This window comes from Haliotis rubra, unplaced genomic scaffold (genome assembly GCF_003918875.1).
Source record: "Haliotis rubra isolate DU_JTF1 unplaced genomic scaffold, ASM391887v1 Scf367, whole genome shotgun sequence".
Lineage (NCBI taxonomy): Eukaryota > Metazoa > Mollusca > Gastropoda > Lepetellida > Haliotidae > Haliotis > Haliotis rubra.
The window spans coordinates 166,248-185,532 of NW_025767043.1; the positions used below are offsets into that span (position 1 = coordinate 166,248).

The window sequence follows — 19,285 nt, forward strand, 5'->3', positions numbered from 1 at the left end:
ACCAGTCCTTGTTGTACCCATTAATGCCGTGCGCCAGGCAGGGACGAACAAGAACCATATTTTTAACGTATTTTGGTATGACGCGGTCGGGGATCGAACCCGTGACCTTCCGCTCTCTGGGCGGACGCTCTAACCACTACACCACGGAGGCGGTCACCAATCTAAGATTGAAGATACATAGCCTTCATGTTAGTGAACGCTATGCATTTTAGCTAACCTACACCCCTCCCCAACACCCTTAAAATAAAATAAAATCAACCCCTTTATTTGCACATATTTATAATGCACTTTCATTAACCGCAAAATTTTCAAAATGTAATGACTATGACTGCTAAATAATTCTACATTGTGAACATTATATGTACAACAGGAATCAGTTCTTTTCCAAACTTTTAGATCTTTTTCATGTCAATGTATCTGTAAAAATAGAATTACTGCCAGAAGATGAAATGCTGTCTCTCTTTTCTGGAGGTGAAATACCGGTTACTGAAGACATAGATGAAATGTCATGGAGATGTATGATTGTCCTATTTTGTAAATATCTGTATTCCATGGTATCCTCACTCTAGTCTGTATTTTAGATCCTTCCTTGCCTTTGCTCTGTACATGTGTGTACCCACCTTGTGAATATGTTGTTGTGAATATATGATGTATGCATGTATGTGATCTTCGGATTGAAATAAGTAGTGAGAATATTTTATAGTCAATATATGGCCGAATGTTGTTTGTCTGAGTAGGGTTAGTGTATATAATATTTTTAGATTTATATATCTATTCGTTTGTTTAATTATTTATTTAATTTAGTAACTAAACTTACTAAGCAACTTACCAAACAACCAACCAACCAATGGGTTCGAATACCCGTTACCTTGACAACCGCTGCTATGGAGCTGTACTCATCAACTTTTCAAAAATATAACTGAAGTGAAAGTTGCATGTATTCTTTTAATACAAAGTAAAAGAATTCTGACAGCATTAATGGTTTAAACAATATTGTCAACTGAAAAATACTATTTTCGTACATTTTCACATGTGATTCTGGGTCAATTTCGTAGAACTATAATTAACGGCTAATTAATGAAAAATATTAAGAACAGAAACATTTCTGAGTGACTTGAAATTTTACAAGGCCAAATAAAGGGAATGACAAAATTTCAAGTGAATATGAAATTTTGGACTTATCCACTTCTGCATGATTCTTAGGTGGAATGCTACTTAATATGCCAAGAATGGACATGATCAACAGACCATATTTATTATGTACTATTTATTTTTTATCTCTGTTGAACTTATAATAAATATACTGAATGAACATAACGTCTTGTCTAATTGATTCTACCGGACTGAGCCATTATAAGAAATAGGTATCAGCTTGAGGATTAGTTGTGCACTGAACCAGAAATGTTGTTTTAAGCTGTCTAAGAGATGGCTGTCTAAGTTTTGGGAGGTTACCCTTGAAAGAGCTAAATAGCAATTGATAATTGTTTAAAGAAATTGGTCTCATTTGTCAGGAAAATATTTTCTTTCAAGGTGGAAGAGGAAGGTTTACAGCTTTTGTGACTTCAGCCACAAGCCTGAAGCCCGTGTCTAGTACTATTTTTTACATTACACTTAATTTAACACTTACTCTGTACTAACACAAGAATCTTTAGGTAATAAAGGGATGCAACAATGGCTTGACCATCTGGCAAGCAACTTTTCAAAACTGACAATCTGTCAGCAAATTAGACTGACAGACAAGCACAAATCTTAAACATTAGTTTTTGTTACCAAATAGGTGTATATGTTATCATAGAATGACCCACATTCTGATATAAACATATTCATAATTGTTAACAAATGTCACACATTGTGTACACCTAGTCTCTGTTATAGCTGACACTGTACATCGCAGCGCATAGCGACTTTATTGAGTTGTCTTCATTACATAAACAATAAATATCCTTGTTCAAAGACAAAAAACAACCATCACATTAACAATATATATAAGTTTATTCATTTTTTATCGAAAAATCAACAATGTAAAACGATTTGGGTATATACTCATTCTAGTTCATCTGTTATATTTATTATTGTAAATAGTTCTCAAAGAAATCAAAATGAGAAAAAGGTACAATTCCGATAATAAATACAAGGTGCCTTTTAGAAAGTGGTCAGGTGTAACATATGTTGTATTGAGATTGAGTATTTGAGATAACACTTTCTTCGTAAAGTAAAAGTTCCAGTATTCGTTTAGAATGAATCATGTTCAACCCCCAAAAGTACTAGAATTTGAATTTTACAAAGAAAGCGTATCCCAAGTATAACATATGTTACAAATGTCAAAATAACAAAAGTTAACTTTGATTTTGAAAACAAAAGATAAGAGAGTGTGCAGGGAAACCTCAAAGACTAAGACTTTCCTCATCTGCCATGTTTCCGTGTGGTGCTGAAATGATATCCAGTAATATTTCAGATGCAAGTTTTCTCGTACAGTCAATGCTGACTGTATGGAGCCTTTCATGGCTGGCTTGGGCTCTAAGGGTCAAACATAACTGGTGGCTTTGAGAAAGGAAATGACTTTACTTAACTGAGAATGAATTAGTTGTGCCAACATTTGAAACTACATCACATTTAGGAAGTGTCACAAAAGCACCAAATATAAATTAGACCTAAAAAGAAAATGTTATGGTTCCGATTACCCAACCGACCCTTGAATTCTGGTGCCGACCCTATTCTTTTAAGCGGTGTAAATAAAATAAGCGTTCAGATACCATAATTTTTCATAGCACCTACAAACATCTGTCATTCTGATAGAGAATGTCGACTTGATGGCAGCAATCTTGATTAAATAAACAATTACACATTGATAAATGTGTTATTAGTTTGTACTTTACTTCTAAAATAAAATGTAAAAAAACCCCATATTCCTGCCTACCTACCTACCCTAAATTTTAAAGAGCTGTAATCGGAACCACAGCATTTTTTTCATTTGGCCCTATAAGTAGAGAATACCGGTCTGTCTTATGAACATTCCATGACACAGTCTCACACTGCCATTCAAATTCTGGAGTGAGTGAGTTTGGTTTTACGCCACTTTTAGCAATATTTCAGCAATATCACAGGGGTGGGGGTGGGGTGGGGGGGAAGACACCAGAAATGGTCTTCAAATTCTGGAACATTAACTTATGACTATATATAATTGTAAGAACTTGATGGACAGGATGACCTCTTTGGAAAACTAGCTGCAATGACATGACACCTATATTGAATATTCTGGGGACGCCAACATTCAGTAAACTCTGGGACCCCATGGCTTTCGTAGTACATCGGAATAGTGGTGTTCCGATTAACTGAAATAATCGAAGATTGGTCGAAGTGACCAAACGACCAAGCAATCGATCACATTTTCTCATAATCGAACACAAACGATTTTGGAACTGCTGTTTTAGTCTTTGAAACACTTGACGATGGAACATATCTTCGAAGTTGTCAGGGCCTGAAAACTTGTTTAATTCTTAGAAAACTCAATTCACTAACTGAAAAGTCATGACTGAATATTTCTTGAAGACCCCAGAAGGTTTATGTTCATGATATATCAACATCACTTTAAAGAAGCAAGGTGCATCATGTTATACATATCTGCAATAACAACCTGAATAGGAAAATCTGAAATTTGACGCTAACTAATTTTTATCGATGATTGTTCGTTGGTAATGAAGAAATCATCAATTATGAGATTTCAACCAATTCCCAACACTACATCGGAAGATACAACCATTCATCCTTCAACGTTAACTTCACCGCCAAATAATTGTGCATGACTTAGACAGTAAATTCTGTACAGCAACTCTAATGCTGGTAGTAATGGTATGATTGGCAATAACTACAGATCCTTCCTCTTTAAAACATTGGCTATGAGGGACAGGTTCCATGTGATTCAGAGTAATATCAGGCATGATTGCTAAACATTTTAACTTTGTGAATGAAAATACAGAAATCTTTCTAAACGTCCCAGTGGAGTTCTTAACAATCCACTTTGTGTATTAATGATCTGCTGTTATTGATTTTTGTTTCTTGAAAAAAGTTCTAATGTGAACAATTCAGTTGATACACTATTTCCTTGAATCTTGATAAATATATTTTGCAGGACTGCAAGAAATCCAGTAAGAAGGAATATGATAATATCACAAATATTGGGTAACAGTTACCATAGCAAGACAGCAGTAGATTTACTTGTCCCTATAGTATATATATTGAAATAGTGTCAAAATAATTTGTTTGACATGTTGTAACCATATCGACAATATCAATGTCCAGTTATCACATAAAGTCAAAGTAGATATACAAGAGTTGTTGACTATTTTCCTGCCTGTCTTAGATTAATATTCTTGCAAATCTCGCTTTGATAAACAACACCCAAATTCAAATAAAACCTCTCACATTCAGGGATTGGGATAGAGAACTTTGGCAATGGGCCATTTTCAGGATTATTAGCCATTTTCTGAATGTAGAATGGGCCAATGGCCCTGTATCAATCGTAAACTTCAAAGTTTTAATGGGCCATGTTTTAATTCTAATGTGCAAATGGCCCATGGCCTCTGCCTTTCCCAATCCCTGAAAATGTTTAAAATTAATGAATATTTGATTTAAGTGATGATGAATAAAGAATTGAAGTCGATTGGATTCATACGGCTCGATTCATCAATACAAATACTTGAAATGCATCATAACAGCCATAACATTTTAATAAACTAACCGGCCAAAGAAACGATGCATGCAGGTTGCCCATACACCCGGTTATAAAATTCACTTTCCTTTGTCACAATGGTGGTTTGTCGTTTTGTAATATCAGTGATTTCGACTTGGTATTGTTTCTTTTGCCTGTTAGTTTATAAGATTGTAAATAGATGTTTACAAAAAACAGTTTAATAGATCCCTAGAAGTCTTCAAATTTTGACTGTCAGTTTGTGTGTCTGGGCAACGTGGTACCCCGTTGCAGTGTTTCATGGTTATGGCTCAGCATTAGACTTGTCGTGGGACACACAAACATTAATTGGTACTGGTCATTTCTGAGAAGCATCTAAATCATGAACCTCATGACCCAAGCTGTTCAGCGGAAGCCCATCAGTGTGCCCAGTGTGCCTTGTACACAGTCAGATGTTATTCTGCTGGGATAACTTTATAAGGATTGAGGATACCATTTGGATCAAGCACCTGCTTCATCAACCTCATGATGTCCACAGCTGCCCTAGATTTTGTATGGTAGATGTAGTTGCGTTTCCACAAGCCGAGGCCATGTTCTGCGCTGACACTGCCGCCATGCTGTGATACCCAGTCATACACAAATGGCTCTATCAAATCCAGAATTTCTCTTTTGAATTCTGAAGATGTGATGTTCAGATGAAGGTTTCCTGGAACAATTGGTTCAGGAATGATTTATCAGAGTTTCCATGTTCACATTCTTGCTACATAATAAATTTCATTTAAAAATAAATATAATAAAACATGAGGGGGTGAAAATGACCTTTCCAGTGTTTAAGATAAGACTGGAACAGGCTATAGTGAACATGATCAAATCTCATTCTTTAACTAATTTCATTAAAATCAGATCTTATTGCTCGCTATCTCTACACAAACATTTAAGGACATCCCATTACAGTTGAGATAACAACAACCTCTCATGGACTTGGACTGACCAATAAAATGACAACCGGAAGGCAGCATCAGACAATCAGAAAATAGCTCTCAAGTTTAATGTCACTAGATTCAAAGTGGTAATTGCCTTTCAAATTACTTTTTGAAAGATATTAGAAGGCTCTGTACTAAATATTTGTAAATTGAACAAAAGATAATCTGTGAATGTCTACTGAAAGGCTAAGATGTATGGGAGTACTTGCTGAGGCTATAGAGAGTCTTCTGTTTGAATTGTTTATCCCCTTACAATTCGTAGAAAACAAGTAACATTTTCATGATATTCTGATGTGACCTGTAATGTTACGTCCTGAAATATTGGTGTACATTTCGTAAGCTTGATGTTCTGTATTCAAACTAACAACATCCCATCCAAACCAATGACATACCATCACCAAGGTGGCCATAGCCAACCACTCTTGTCGCCTTCGTTCCAATCCTCGCTCTGACGTCCTCCACCAGTGTGTAGAAGTCAGACAGTTTCAGACTGAAGTCATACTTGTACGTATATCCATCCACCATCAAGGCCTCGGCACCACGTTCCCGGAGCTGCCAGATCGCCTTGGTATAACAACACAACATCAACATATGAATTTATTAGAGATCATGAATATTTTGGGAATATTTGTTTGTAGTGAAGACTGAGACAATTTCATAAAATTGAGCCCAAAGTATTCAATATATCCAAGGCTGTCATTTCGCTACACCGACACAACCCTTGGATTCATATCTGATAGTTTGAAATCCTTTTAAGTTACTGCCTATCTATAATAAAATATACAAGTTTTGGGCGCCATGGAGTAAAACTATGCATGGAGTAGGCCCCAGCAATGTCAAGCATTTTAGCACACAAGCTGGACAGTTAAACTCTTCATTTTGTCAGAACTTTTGTTGAACATTTTTGGTTGGAAAAAAAGCACCAATTATATGATTTGCTATATTTCATTATATAATGTTCAGCAAATTAAATGAAGATCGCTTTGATCTAGACTGCAAAGCTAACAGAATAGAAAAACTCAGCCTACTGACCCTAATCTTGGTCATGTCTGTGGCAAGTGTCCCATCAGTTGTCAGTCCTTTGTCCATCAGTTTCTCAAGCACAGCATTGAGCTTCTCCTGGTCATGGCTGCCGTTGGAGCCGCTCGTCTCGATGAGGGCGTAGAAGGCGTTGTTACTGATGGGACAGGTCAGGTTCAGGTTGCCTGTCACAACCTCCATCGTGGCGTGGTCCATCATCTCAAAGGCCGACAGAATCTCGCCGACTTCGGTCTTCACCATTTTCAACACTGACACCAGTGAGTTGAAGGATTCGCAGCCTACAACATTAAGCCAGAGAATATACAACTCTGACTTAGTGGAGATGCTGCCTACGTCGACGTCATGCCCGCTAGATCTGGACCTGGTTTGAATATACTGACGCTTTTGCGCTGCTGACGGATTTTCCAGCTTCATAGTTTCTTCACTGGGATTAGGGTCAAGAAATTCTTCTTCAAACCATTCGCTTTTGACTTCAAAAACACCAAAGATGCTGCCGAGGTAGAAATTGCAGATGTTCGACATGTTTGTTTACAAACAATAGGGTCAACAAGTTTGTTGTATTCATATGCGGTGAATCGGTCACTTTAATTAGCAGTCTTAAACTGCCATTTAAGTACGGTTTGATGAGCTCTCAGCCAATCAGAATCGAGTATCACACAATGTCGTGCTAGAATATGTATTGATTTTGTCTTTCTATTCAGTATAACAACCCTCTACCAAATCTGAAATTTGAGTCTGCAAAATATGCTTAAAATACATTTGTTGATCCTTCACATTTTAGCCATGTTGCCCTTAAACAAAAGTGTACATTACGTTTCACTTTTGCTTCATGGTTGTGAGCAATGGCGGGGAAGCAGATGAATCTTTAATTTTTTTCGGTGCAAACCAAGCTAACCTAGCAACATGGAAACGAAATGCATCAAAATGTCTAAGACTGTTAAGAAAAAAACCATAAGAAACTTTAATGATATTTAGTCAAGTGGATTTCAATGGATGACAAAAAGAAAATTTTGTATGTAAACCTGAAGCAATGAACATAGGACTAGCAGAACTTTTGCAGGACTGGTAATTTTTATTGTGGCTAGTCTCTGGGACTGGTAGTTTGAAATTAATGAAAAGCAACAAGTCAAATGTGCCTACCCAGCAGCGCCACATTGACAGCTTTAGGTCTCTGCGGGCACAGGATAGATGCAGCAGTGATGAAGCCGAGGGTTCCCTCTGAGCCGATGAACAGCTGCTTGATGTCGTAACCCGTGTTATCCTTGCGTAGTGATGATAGACAGTCTACCACTTTGCCATTTGCCAAAACCTGGAATACCATTGATTTTGTGAGAGCAGCAAATGATGTACATACAAAACTGCTACATCTGTCCTGTAGACTAGCCTGCATGGAAACTGAAAATGATTATGAGCATCCAAGTCCATCTTGATATCACAAATACCAATAATTCACCAAAACTTGCCTCAAAGCCCATTGAACTATCGATGGACTGCAATTGTTGAGTCTCCGATAGCAATTAATCGATGGTAGAAAAGAAAAACTATTGATGCATCGATAGTATGTGTGACTATCAATAAACAAACATGGCAGCAAACACGGCATGCAACTCAGAGTTGAAATTGTAAATAACAATAAGTTCATGTTTTAACTGTTTACTTGATCTGGGTTTCAAGTTTCTTGTCAGTTATTAAAAGAGACTGAAACTAATTCAGCTTGTTTTTATTTCATATAAACTGTGCATATACATTCATTATGAAAAAGACTCCAAATGAGACAATTCAAGGAGAAAAACCTATTCCAATAGTATTGCAATAGTTGGTTGCAATAGTATGTTGCAATAGATGATCGCTATCTCAATAGTTGTTTCCCCCTCAATAGTCACCCCTACAGTTTATGCTAATATATTTGTACCACAGTTTACAAAATAGCTTTGTGGATATGGTGGCAACAGGAGCAATAAAGGGAAAACAGGTTTAACAATAATAGTTTTACATTATTGCACTGAATGAAAATGAAATATACATCAATCAAAAAACAAGAAAAGCCTTTAAAAAAGACAACTTTGGAGGCACCTGAGTAAATTTAGAAATCTAGTGAGACGGACAGAGAGCGCTCACATACATGAAAGCTCTGAGGCACCTCTACAGGCCGCAATGGAGGAAATCCTTTGTTGCACTTTCGACCCAGTTACGAGTATTGCACACGAAAAACTTATATGAAATACTTCTTTATATTTATACCTACAAGTGCGCTCTATGTTGGTTATCAAAATATCCAGAGGTTAATATTTGCAAGCCATCAAACATCTCAGTCAATCTCGTTTGCTCCTGCAACCAATAACATTTCTGAAAAACCAAAACTTCAGAGTATAATAAATTAATGTTTCTTCCCAAGGCCATTTAGTTTCAAAAATGCACATGACTGACTGACTGAGTTTGGTTTTACGCCGCTTTTAGCAATATTCCAGCAATATCACGGGGGACACCAGAAATGGGCTTCACTCATTGTACCCATGTGGGGATTCGAACCCGGGTCTTCGGCGTGACAAGCCAACGCTTTAACCACTAGACTCACCGTCCCTCAAAATGCACATGAACTCCTGCATGTATTTTTCACCTGTTACCACAATAATTATGGCAACCCATAATTTTGAAATATGTAGAAATTAAATCCCTGTATTCATGCACAGAATATACATCCTCTACTTACAGCTTCTAAACCCAGCACACTCCCATGTAAAGATCCATAACGGAGAAGTCGGATGCCTCCTGCGTTGGTTGAGATGTTGCCGCCAATTTGGCAGCTTCCCTTAGCTCCAAGGTCAAGGGGCACAACAAGGTCATATTCTGCGACATGGTTGTCAAGGGTCTCCAGCACACAACCAGACTGGCACACTACAGCACCTGAAACAGGGGGGAAAGTTTCCCTCAATTATTCCATCAATTCTTTAACTGAGTCATAAAAACCGAGTGTGACATCACAAACAATGTTTCCAGATACAAGTAACCCATGAAGGTACGGGTTAGAATTGATCTTCAGTAACCCATGCTTGTCATAAGAGGCGACAAACGGGATCAGGTGGTCAGGCTTGCTGGCTTGGTTGACACATGTCATCGGTTCACGGCTGCGCAGATCGATGCTCATGCTGTTGATCACTGGATTGTCTGGTCCAGACCCGATTATTTACAGACTGCCACCATATAGCTGGAATATTGGTGAGTGTGGCCTAAAACTTAACTCACTCACTCCAGGTACAAGTCTCAAAGCCTTGGCATCACGTCAGTTTAGGTCACTTTGCAAATATTTGAAGGTAGTGGAGTGTGCTTGTTGTGTAATACTGTATTCGGTATTATGATATCAGGAACCAAGTCACCAAGCATGACTACAAGATCCACAAGTCGCCTCTTACAACTAGCAACAGTTGCTTGTTTCGAACCTGGAAACTCCATGAGATGGAAGGAATGAAACCATTGATCTGATGTGACTTTTATGGCAGTAATGAAAAACAAACCATAAAAGAGTTTGCCTTTATTGGTTTTGGAATAACTGAAATACATGAACTCTTCCAGAAAAGCTAGATTACGTTGGAATGCAGTCTTATTTTCCAACTCAATGTGAAAATTGGAAATTTTGAAGCTATACAAGTTCTTGGCTTTTCAGTATTTCTTGTTATCCTTCAGTCACACATTTTTGAACATTTTCTGGACATTACAACCAATATACATAACTAAGTAACCAAAAATATCACTATAACCAGCATTTATTCAGAGTATTTTAACATTTTCTTTCCATTGTTGGTACGGGTCTCTTTCAGTTCATCTCAAATAGACAAAATTGTTATCACTGCAAGTAAAATCGCTGGAGTCAAATTGAATGTTTATGTTTATGTTTTTGAATGTTTATCATCAATATATGAGCGGCAAATCGTGAATCAAGCTGTCAAAATTATATCTGACCCAACTCACTACTTAAATCTGGAATACAACCTCCTCCCTTCAGGCCGCCACTACAAAGTTCCAATTGTGAAAACTAAGAGAGCCCGTACATCCTTTATTCCAAGTACCATATATCTCTTAAACGAATGTGAAGATATTTAAATCAATGCATTTATGTAAATATGTTATGTGTAAATTGTATCTCTCTGATGTGTCAGTAGCTCTGCTGATGTAACACAAATTCCTGAAAAGGCATTAAAGTATTATTCTATTCTATTACCACTTTGAGGACTTATCTGCAGTAACCCATGCTTGTTACAGGATTGGGGGTACTTGATGACTTGGTTGATGCAAGTCAGCATATGTCAGTGATGTAGATCGATACTCAAGCCGGTCCAGTCTCTATTTACAGACAACTGCCATACAAATGGAACTGGTCTTATTGTGGCCTAAACAACGAACAAAACATTTTAAAATGATTTCAGAAAATCAAAATATATTATTCATAATAGTTACTTTTAAATGTTGTTGTTTAATTCCTACCGTTCTATATCGTTTTACCAAAAGTTTTAAACCAATCTGTTCCTTGATTGACACCTGTTATTTGTTTGAATTAAGAGAAACCTGGTTTGACTGCAGACTGTGTCCAGCTAACAATGTTCATACTTGCCTGACACATCATCCACAGATATAATCTTGTTCATTAGTTGTGTGGAAATTATGACCTCATCAAACACTGGGACACCCCCTCCAACAAGTCCAGTGTTTCCTCCCTGGGGTTGCACAGCCAACTTTCTCTCATTACAATGGGACAAGATGGCTGACACTTCTTCTGTTGACTTTGGCCTCAGTACAACCTTGCTTGAACCTGTAAGTTAGTGTAACCATGGTAACTGATGATTGATAAGTACACTTTTTTGAATCATTTATTAATGATTTCATTTGGCATTGCAATTACAACTTAACATCAAACTTTGATGAGTGAAATATCGCAGTGGATTCAATAAAGAAGTTACTGTTTGGAACAAGTGTGATACAATGGACCATAGCATGTATAGGTAGCCATTATTAATAGATAGTCAGAGTCTTGTGCTGGGATTCTAACCAAGGACGTTCTCATTCAAAGTTAGACACCTTGTCTGCAAGCTGACAAGGAAATTATAGTATATTTATATAGTGCACATATCCACGCAACTGGTGCATGCTCAAGGCGCTGGTATTTTCCCCTCGATCTTTTAAGTGCACAGGGTTGTGTACTGTACACTAGGGGTTGTGACAACACTGAAAGAGTCTGCACACAAAGTTGACTCCAGGGTTTTTACACCTGGTCACAGGTGGGCTTGATCCCGGCACCTCAACCTCACTAGATCACTAGCCTGGTGCCTTAGCCAGCTTGCCCACCACACCCTGCTAAATAAATATGATGACAAATGCAGAATCAATGCCACAAATGGATAACGCATATATAAATACCTACACATTATGTCTATCTTAACTCAATTCTCATTAACTTACTTTGTACATAAAATTTAGGGGTGGGGTTATTCACATATTGTAAATGCCTCTTCATAACAATCATCATCCCCCTAGCCATAAATTAAGAACGATCCCTAAGTGCTGTAGCCACTTTTGTAGATGATGTTGGAGATATTTTAGGCTGAATCCATCCCTTCTACAAATTGCAGGCTACCATGGGGTACTCGTATCAGCTACGAAGATTTGCATAAAGATGGGGTTATGTTTGTTGATCAACTGAAACATAAACATTCCTTTTGGTTTTTTTTCAGGTCAGCTAAATTCTCACCTTTGCAAGTTTTTAGCCAGTCTTCATTATAAGGCTCAACATCACTTGGGTTTGTCAATACTCGTCCTGGAATCAGACTCTCAAAGAAATTAATATCTGCGTCTGTGACATCGCTGTACGGACCACGAGCTATCTTCGGTTTTCTGTCAGTGTTCACGCTGTTGTTGATGCATGACATGTGATATTTACTAATCCCTTGAACAAATCCATGTGGCCTAGACTGACCTCCTTGCCCCATATCACGTGCGTGGTCATTTCTGCCAGGTAAACTAAAACTGGCAACTGACAGTCCTTGGCAGTATGTCCTCTGTATCACTCGTCTCGCTAGACAAGCATGCATGATTTATATCTTGACAAAACGTCTCTGACACCTAAATCATCTTATCATGCAGCCTCAAGACAAAAGTCCTTGACACCCTTCCAAACCAAAAGAGAGTTACCTACCCTGATAAGTCTACTTTTGACAAAATTACTTCAAAGAAATATTTTGCGAATGCAGATTTCTATTCAATCTACATTTTGTATGAATATTTAGTTTTTGAATGTGTCATAATAAAGTAGTCTATACTCCACATTATGAATATTGCAGACTGATTATCAAACGATTTCGAAGTAATTTTTTTCTAAGAACAAATATATAGATGTGTAAGATCCGCTTTCAAGATGAAACACCTATTTCAGGTTTTACATAATCCAAAATGGCATCTCCCGTGAAAGAATTGTGTGATAGCTCAGATTCGAAGAAACGCAAAATTGAGGAACCTGCTTCAGATTCAAAGTCACTCAAGGGGTTTTCTATTCAAAGGGTTTTAAGGGAAGACCAGCGCACTAAATTTGTATGTTTGGAGGGTAGATTTAACGGGAGCGAAGATCTTGCAGTAGTCCTTTTGGAGAAAGAGCCTTTTCCTAAACAAAGCTTTCCAAGGCTTCTGTCATATGAAACGACTTTAAGAGAGACGCTTAAGAATGATATTTACAGTACCTATGAAGCAACACCACCAACAGACTTATCAGGTAAATATACGCTATTTTAATTAATGGTAATTCAGTTCTTTCTTCAAACTACAGGTCTTACAAATGAAATGGGAGACAATTACTCACCACTGTAAGAATTACCTCCCTTGAATATGTGAACACAATCCATGTTTTCATGACCTTAGCGTAATTATTCAGAAGTACACATGTAGCTACCATCTGAAAGGATTCTAAACGTGTTATCACTTAAATATGATTCAACATCGTGTATTATTTTTGCAATGATTATTTACAGAAGTTAGTAATTAAATAGTACCAAAATATGACAAAGCAGCTGTCATTTTCTAACATGCATAAGCAATTTTTGTATGACCCTGAAAGTACTCCCTTGTTTGTTGCGTAGAATATGTGCCATTGTGCATCCTGTAACCATGGTAAACCATTAATTTAATGGCATTAGATTTGTTTTGTTTTTTATTGGTTGTATATATATAACACAGAATATGTAATAAATTTTGCAATTTCACTTTTGAAAATTTCTTCTCATGCAGGTTTCAAGACTACTGTGATATATCCGGCCACACAGAAGCACGTAGACAAATACTCTGAACATGACCAGTATACCATCAGAGAGACGCCTGCTCTGTATGAGAAAATCACACTACCATGTCTGGAGAGTAGTAATTTCAGCATGCAGGTTCGTTATTTATTGATAAAAATGTTAAATAATAAATGTATGGTTGGTGATGAAATGGCAAATATTTTTGTTTATGGTAATTGTCTTGAAATAAGAACAGTGATCAAATTGGATGTAATGTGTGATCATATTTAATAATATGTAGTAATAACAACATGGGATAAAACTCATTCATAACAAGGTAGCAGTGTTCTGATGCTTTTTGTGGAAACGTAAATTTGCTAACTTAATGTAATGAACTAAATGTGATTATTTTACAATTATTTCTAATGAGGAACTGAAGAACTAAATATGATAACACTTATGGGAAAAATGAATGTGTGAAGAACTAACTGAATGTATAAACTTTTGCGATGATGAATTTCTACGAATTTAACTAATTTTAGTAACCCCTAATATCTAAATTCTAACTCTATTAATGTTCAAAACCCCACTAATACTAAACTAGTCTAACCCTGAATATCTAACCTCTAATGTTCTTTACTAATTAAACCCCACCGATTGTCTAAGCTAATTTATGAATATCTAACAACTGATGGACTTTCTAACCTAACTCTAAATTTACGTCTGGTATCAGCAAAGTTGAAAACCGAATTGAATTTAAATTCTAACATATGAAATTTGGGAGCGTGTGTAGTTCACTAGCAGGCAAATCTCGTGCAGTCAGTGTATATGCGTTTCCATGAATGTTTTTAAATTCCATAAACACTAACTGAACGAGATGCGTTTGAGTGAACTCTCCCGAACAAGCAGGGAGATTGATACAAGAAAAGTAGACTGCAAATGTCAAGGATAGGATTTTGTTGCTGCAGAATATGGATTCATGATATCCTTACTTTGTCAGCTTGCAATTTAATGCAAAGGGGTTAATGGCCAAGGTGTCAGAATGGTAGGTCCTTGATTCAAAGCCCATCACAGAACTCCGAAAATTTATGGGCGCTACAGTTACCTTAATATTTATCACAACATCTTTGCATGTTCCTGTCACAGCTTGCTTTCTCAAGTTAATCAAACAGCAATGACTGTCCCCAACCACATTTGATGTAAAATATTCTTCTCAGGGCTCGACAAATTAAAAAATCTGCACTCGCCTTGTAGGGCGAGTAATATGAACTATCCACTCATCCTTCTAAAATTGTACTTTCCCTATAGATCATGCATCGCAATGAATATAAATTTAAATTATTTTATTTAAAAATGTTTGCTTGGAATAAAACTACAATAAACATTACTTACTTTGTCTTCTGTACAAAATCTTTGACAAAATTGAATTCGTTTACCATATAAGATAGCTGAACTTCAAGGGAAAAGAAAAATGTTTCTTTTGGGTCAGAAAATGTACTCGTCCTCTAGGACGAGCAAAATATATTTTTCACTTGCCCGAAACAAATTTTACTCAACAATACGAGCAGACGAACACAGCATGCAATTGAAAGGATAATTTAATCTGCCTATTTTTGGATGACTATTCTGTTGACTAGAAACAATGTGTGGTGTCCTAAAAATGATTTTCAAACAACTTTTGTCACATGGTCATGAGTAAATAGACACACCTTGTCTAATTTCTTCATCCGTTGAAATTGTTTGTTTCCATGGTTACAGTGGGTATACAACATCCTGGACAAGAAGAGTGAAGCAGAGCGGATTGTGATGGAGGATCCGGACGCAGACACTGGGTTTGTGCTATTGCCAGATATGAAGTGGGACGGAAAAGACGTAGACAGTCTCTACCTTGTAGCTATAGTACACAAGCGGGGGATCAAGTCGCTGAGAGATCTCGGTCAACAACACTTGCCACTGCTTAAAAATGTACTGGAGAAGGGAACAGTGAGTCAATTGTTTGCTATTTACTGACACATGATATGAATCAATTTGAAGATTTTCACGGAATTTCTGAATCCATCCAGTTTCTGAAATTCTTTTGGTCCAAGGGAGGCAATATTGTTGTTGTTTTGTTTTTTGTTGTAAACATTACATCAACTGTTGTGATTCATGTGAATGATTGATAGGACCAGGTAGATTTTGTTTCATGAAGTAAAGTGAGTGAGATTAGTTTTGCGCCACATCCAGCAATATTCCAGCTGTATGGTGGCTGTTTGTAAATATTTGAGTCTGTACCAGACAATCCAGTGATCAACAGCATGAACATCGTCATGAATTAAAGAAAGATGGGAAGACATGCATTGAGTTTGTTGCCTTTAATGTTTAAGGTCTTCCTTGGAAGATCCAGGTTAGAACTGATCTTCTAAACCACATGCTTGTTGTACGAAGCGACTGTTGAGATTGAGCAGTCAGGCTTGCTGATTTGGTTGATATATATCATTGTATCCCAGATGTGAAGATTGATGCCTTTAATATCAATCACTGGATTGGCTGGTCTGGACCCCTTTTATTTACAGACTGCTGTCATATAGCTGGAATATTGCCCATTGTGGCAGTATATTGAAAGTTCTTCATCTATGATCGCCATGATTACAATGCATGAATGAATCGTTAAATCATGACCCGTGAAGATCCGGGTTAGAATTCATCTTCAGCAACCCATGCTTGTCGTATGAGGTGACTAATGGGATCGGGTGGTCAGGCTCGCTGACTTGGTTGAACATGTCATTGTATCCCAATTGCATAGTTCGATGCTCATGTTGTTGATCACTGGATTGTCTGGTCCAGACTCAATTATTTACAGACTCCGGCCATATAGCTGGAATATTGCTGAATACAGTGTAAAACTAAACTCACTCGCTTGTTTAATCATGGTAGTCTGATATGAGATACTGTGACGTTTATTTTATTCAGAGTGCTATACAGGAGAAGTATTCCGTGCCCAAGTCCCAGCTCCGCATCTACTTCCACTACCAGCCCTCATACTACCATCTGCACTTTCACATCACCCATCTACGTACGAAGCTCCAGGATTTGATGCCTTGCGGGCCCATTTGCTGGAGGACGTCATCGATAATATTGAAACATGCAATGACTACTATCAGAACAAGTCGCTGAGTTTCACTGTGAGAGAAAACCAGCAGTTGTACAAAGACTATGAGAAATATGGCTACTTTAAATGATGGTTTGGGATTGTATGTTATACACTCTAATCTTCTAAGTTAGAACATGTTCTTGTGTTGATCACAAGAGGCTACGATGAGGTGGTCAGGCTTACTTAGTTAATTGTGTGTCAGTAGGCCTGTAAGTCTCGCGAAGCGCTACTTCCGGTACTAAGCTGGTTCCCGGCTCCTTTTGCGAGCACCAACTTGCGATACACGAGACGGGGCCCAGCTTACTTCTGGTAGCAGATTTCCGGTGACAAGCATATATTCAAGAACCAGTTCTGGTTCCAAATTGCGCGACCGCCAAATATGACCAGACCAAGTGTACAACTATGCTTGGCTGTCACAGCTGTTGTTAGTCGTAATGTTGGGGATGGTTAGATCAGAAATTTGTTATTCCTGCAAAGATTTTCGGTTCCTTACTGTCAACTGACAACCATGAGACCATTCGAAAAGATATGAAACGTTGTTTGTCACCGGAAGTACAGAGTGTTGTGACCTACTCACGGGTTTGTGTGGCGATGACTGCTGTTGCTAAAATAATATTGTGAAGTGTGAACAAGTCAGACAAACATGGTTATGGCCGTGAGGTTGCCCAGTGGTTTAATTGTTTCCTCTTATGCTAAAGACCCGGGTTCGATTGCCGACATGGATACAATGTGTGAAGCCCATGTCTGGTGTCCCTCGCCGTCATATTGCTGGAACAATCATGAAAGTGGTGTAAAATTATACTCACTCACTGCACATACTGTTACAACAATTGGTTATGGGGAAACTTTGGGTTGCAATGGCTCCTAATGATCCTTGCTTCTTACAAGTAGTAAAATAACTTATCTTTACTGAATAAAGTAAGTTGTCTCTTTCCTCTATGTATTGTCAATAAGGTATAGTTTTGACCTGAACTGTTTGATAAAACATGATGACGCTAACTTAGATAATGTGGAACTTTTTTTTTTAAATCTTTCTTTATTACATTTCAAGTTGCATGTACAGACAGAAGAGTGACATGTGTTGGCAGTTACATCATCAAATTAGTACAAAATTGTATACACATATGAGGGTGTACATATATAGATAAATAGGAGTTAGTGTGAAAATATTATTACTGTAGCGTACACAATAGTTTGAGTAGGTCAAACTGCATGTGTGCTAAATTAAAATGTCAGAGTACCGTATCTAAGTGTTGCCATTTCCTAGTAAAACAACTAAATTTATTATTTTTCATTGCAATAAACCTTTTGATATAGCATATGTCTTTAAGCAGCTTGAGAAATTCTGCAAAGGATATATCTTGCTGTTTAAGGCTTGAAGTATAGATTAATCTTTTTGCAAGTAGTAAAATGTGAGTTACTACTTGGTTATTTGAGGGCAGTCCCAACATAATGATGAATTTAGATAGTGTCAGATTGTTTTGGAGGTTATCATTAAGGAATTCTTCAAATTTAAGCCAAAAGTAATGTGGAACTTAGTTATGGATTCAACCATTGATTTAGAGAACTATAAACATGCAAATAATCCTAATGCTAGGAAAATAATCATGGAGAAGGTAGATGAATTAAATCTTCAATATTGACACAAGGAAATATACCTGGTGGAAAAAGAATCCAAGGCAGCAAGCCAGACTTGATTTCTTTTTGATCTCAAGATATTTCAAATGTAACTGTAGACTCTGCAATTCTACCAGGATATAAATCAGATCATTCAGCTATTACTCTAACCTTCTCTTCAGACAGCAAGTCTAGAGGAAAGGGCTACTGGAAGTTTAACACATCGCTCTTGAGAGTCAAGGAATATGTTAAACTACTTAAAAATGAAATCGGGGCAACTAAGAGACTATATACATGTAATAAATTCTCAAACCAATGGCATAAATGATGTTGATGATAATGATTTGAAACTAAGCATAGATGATTGTCTATTCCTGGAAACTTTGTTGATGAATATTAGAGGAAAATCTAACTCCTATAGCTCTTTTTTTGAAAAAAAGAAAGGAATGAAAAAACTTTGAAATTAGAATATAAAATTAAAGATTTGGAGGATACGATATGTAGCAATCTTCAAAACATTGATGAAACCCTTCTCTCTGATCTATCCAAACACAAGATGGAGTTTGAA

General features: G+C 37.1%; 2 protein-coding genes across 2 annotated transcripts; one reads left to right on the forward strand and one right to left on the reverse strand.

The window, feature by feature from the left end:
* Positions 1-4,479: 4,479 nt before the first annotated feature.
* LOC124285724 (D-2-hydroxyglutarate dehydrogenase, mitochondrial-like) lies at positions 4,480-12,885 on the reverse strand. The gene is made up of 7 exons (XM_046722002.1): positions 12,452-12,885; positions 11,318-11,515; positions 9,422-9,615; positions 7,852-8,020; positions 6,703-6,989; positions 6,063-6,234; positions 4,480-5,393 (listed from the first exon to the last, which is right to left on the reverse strand). The coding sequence occupies exons 1-7, from the start codon at positions 12,789-12,791 to the stop codon at positions 5,143-5,145; spliced, it is 1,611 nt and encodes a 536-aa protein (XP_046577958.1). The 5' UTR covers positions 12,792-12,885; the 3' UTR covers positions 4,480-5,142.
* Positions 12,886-13,149: 264 nt separating this feature from the next.
* LOC124285726 (m7GpppX diphosphatase-like) lies at positions 13,150-17,476 on the forward strand. The gene is given in 5 exon segments (XM_046722004.1): positions 13,150-13,465; positions 13,978-14,123; positions 15,726-15,950; positions 16,920-17,022; positions 17,025-17,476. Coding segments are annotated over 5 exon segments (954 nt in total). The 3' UTR covers positions 17,189-17,476.
* Positions 17,477-19,285: the final 1,809 nt, after the last annotated feature.

Coding starts and splice junctions, on each gene's coding strand:
- LOC124285724 (XM_046722002.1), bottom strand. CDS start 12,791: ATGCATGCTTGTCTAGCGAGACGAGTGATACAGAGGACATACTGCCAA. Junction 11,516..12,451: donor CTGGCTAAAAACTTGCAAAG/GTGAGAATTTAG, acceptor ACTAACTTACAG/GTTCAAGCAAGGTTGTACTG. Junction 8,021..9,421: donor GTGTGCTGGGTTTAGAAGCT/GTAAGTAGAGGA, acceptor ATGGTATTCCAG/GTTTTGGCAAATGGCAAAGT.